Here is a 2,090-nt window from a genome sequence, read left to right as displayed (position 1 = left end):
GTTTTCATGTATGTAATCCAAACTGCAGGCACCAGAATAATAAAAGCAAACATATTTTGCTGTCAGGTTTCAACATTTTTAGTTAATGCAGGCGTTATATTACCCTCAATGAATAAATGTGCCTTGCCTATTACCAAATATCCATGTGACATGTTTCTTTCTGTCTGTTTTTGTTAAGTTCATGGTTTTTAATTTCAGGCAGATGCTGCTGCACAGCTACTCTTTAGTAACTTCATGCCCTTTATTTACCAAAAAAGTATAAGATTCATGGTATATATATTTTAATTACACATTTTAAACGTTAAACTCTTTAATTTTGAAGAAACAGATAATGTAATATTTATTCTGGTAAATAGAGACTTCACTCATCTGGAAGCAATCAGTCAGAGTTTAGAGAAGCTAACAAAATCTCTGTCCCCAGGATGCCTGCCGGAAAACTAAAAAGGTTTGCGGTCACAACGGTGAGACCTACAGCACCGTGTGTGAGGCATTCTCTGACCGTGTGGCTGTGGACTATGAGGGCCCCTGTCGTGCTGTAGGGGCCCTGTCTGGCATGATTCTAGATAGGGTGTGCATCGAGGTGACCTGCCCGCCGATATCTGTTCAGGGCTGCCGCCCCATCACTCCTCCTGGTGAGCAGAAAATCACTTTTTAGTAATAACAGAGCAGCCGACAGGAGCAGGACCCCTGATGTCTAACTTTATTTACAGGAGCCTGTTGCCCCATATGCGCCAGTATACTGCAGATCCTCTGGAGCCAGAAGCAGATGAACACTTTCTCAAAGGTATAAAAGGAATCCCTGTTCAGTTCTATGGTTCATCTGTTTCTTTTTTTTTCAGTTTTTATTTTTTAATTACACAAACTGAGTCATATATATGTTCCTGATTCCTTGAACCTCTTAAACCCTTGAACCTTATTTATTCATTCATTTAAACAAACTGTGGCTAAATCCCAAACCTACTGGGTGTCGTTTTTAAAGTTTAGCAGTCAAAAATGAGGAGCAATATTTATTCCTTATTTATATGAGATCACTTCATAACACCATCATTTTAATATGAAGCCTGTTTCCTGGTTTTGGGTTCTTTGTACAAATAGTCGGTTGCATTAATGAAAGTTCACTCATGAGGTAAATTTGGACCTAATTTTCTTATGAATATTTTAAATGACAGCATTTAAGGCAAAATAAAAAGTCTTTTCTGGTTAAGCCCTGTCAGCTTTCTTCATAAATAAATAAACACCCAATGCTTTTTAAAAAACCCAATGGACCCCTTTCTAACCATTGTGTTTCTGTGCAGCTGAATAAGAACCAGCCCGTGACGGTCTACGACATCCTGCAGATCCTGCGTCTTCACGTCTCTGTGCCACAGTGTGACGTCTTTGGCTACCTGAGCATCGACAACAGACTGGTGGTCCTTGTGGCAGCAGTGGACCATCAGCCAACACCGCTGCAGGTAACAAGCACCAACAATTTCTAGCCAAAATGAAATATTTAATACCTCATTTACAATAGAGTATTAGAGCCAGGCTAGAGGATTTTTGTTATTTTTATTTCGAGAATAAAGTCGTAATATTATGAGAATAAAGTTATAACATTACAAGAATAAAGTCGTACAGTACGAGAATAAAGTCGTAATGTTACGAGAATAAAGTCATAACATTACGATGACAAAGTCATAAAATTACGATAACAAAGTGATAACATTACGAGAATAAGGTTGTAACATCACAAGCATAGCATTGTAACATTACAATAATGAAGTCGTAACATTTCGAGAATAAAGTTGTAATATTATGAGAATAAAGTCATAACATTACGATGACAAAGTTTAAATAATTACTATAACAAAGTTATAACATTACGAGAATAAAGTGGTAACATTACAAGCATAACGTTGTAACATTAGGGTAATGAAGTTGAAATTAACGAGAATCAAGTCATAATACCACAACCCATTTCAGAAAGAAAGCTTCGAGCTCCCCCCACCAATCAGCGACCTGAGTCCACTTTGACCTCCTGCCCAATTTGATGCTGCTGCTAAAAGATTTCCTTATTTATCAAACTGATGCTAAAGTCTAACTCCACATAATGC

At 37.5% G+C, this 2,090-nt stretch overlaps 1 protein-coding gene across 1 annotated transcript in view; it reads left to right on the top strand.

Annotated features, from left to right (window-relative positions):
- reck (reversion-inducing-cysteine-rich protein with kazal motifs) overlaps positions 1-2,090 on the top strand; it is a 35,662-nt gene that overhangs the window by 27,758 nt on the left and 5,814 nt on the right. The window contains exons 12-14 of the mRNA XM_015399252.1: positions 422-632; positions 711-784; positions 1,296-1,451. Of these exons, the coding sequence (XP_015254738.1) occupies positions 422-632; positions 711-784; positions 1,296-1,451 (441 nt within the window). The remainder of the gene's footprint in view (positions 1-421; positions 633-710; positions 785-1,295; positions 1,452-2,090) is intronic.

The sequence above is a fragment of the Cyprinodon variegatus genome, unplaced genomic scaffold (assembly GCF_000732505.1).
Source record: "Cyprinodon variegatus isolate N-32 unplaced genomic scaffold, C_variegatus-1.0 Scaffold999, whole genome shotgun sequence".
Lineage (NCBI taxonomy): Eukaryota > Metazoa > Chordata > Actinopteri > Cyprinodontiformes > Cyprinodontidae > Cyprinodon > Cyprinodon variegatus.
This window is presented reverse-complemented; position numbering and strand designations above follow the sequence as displayed.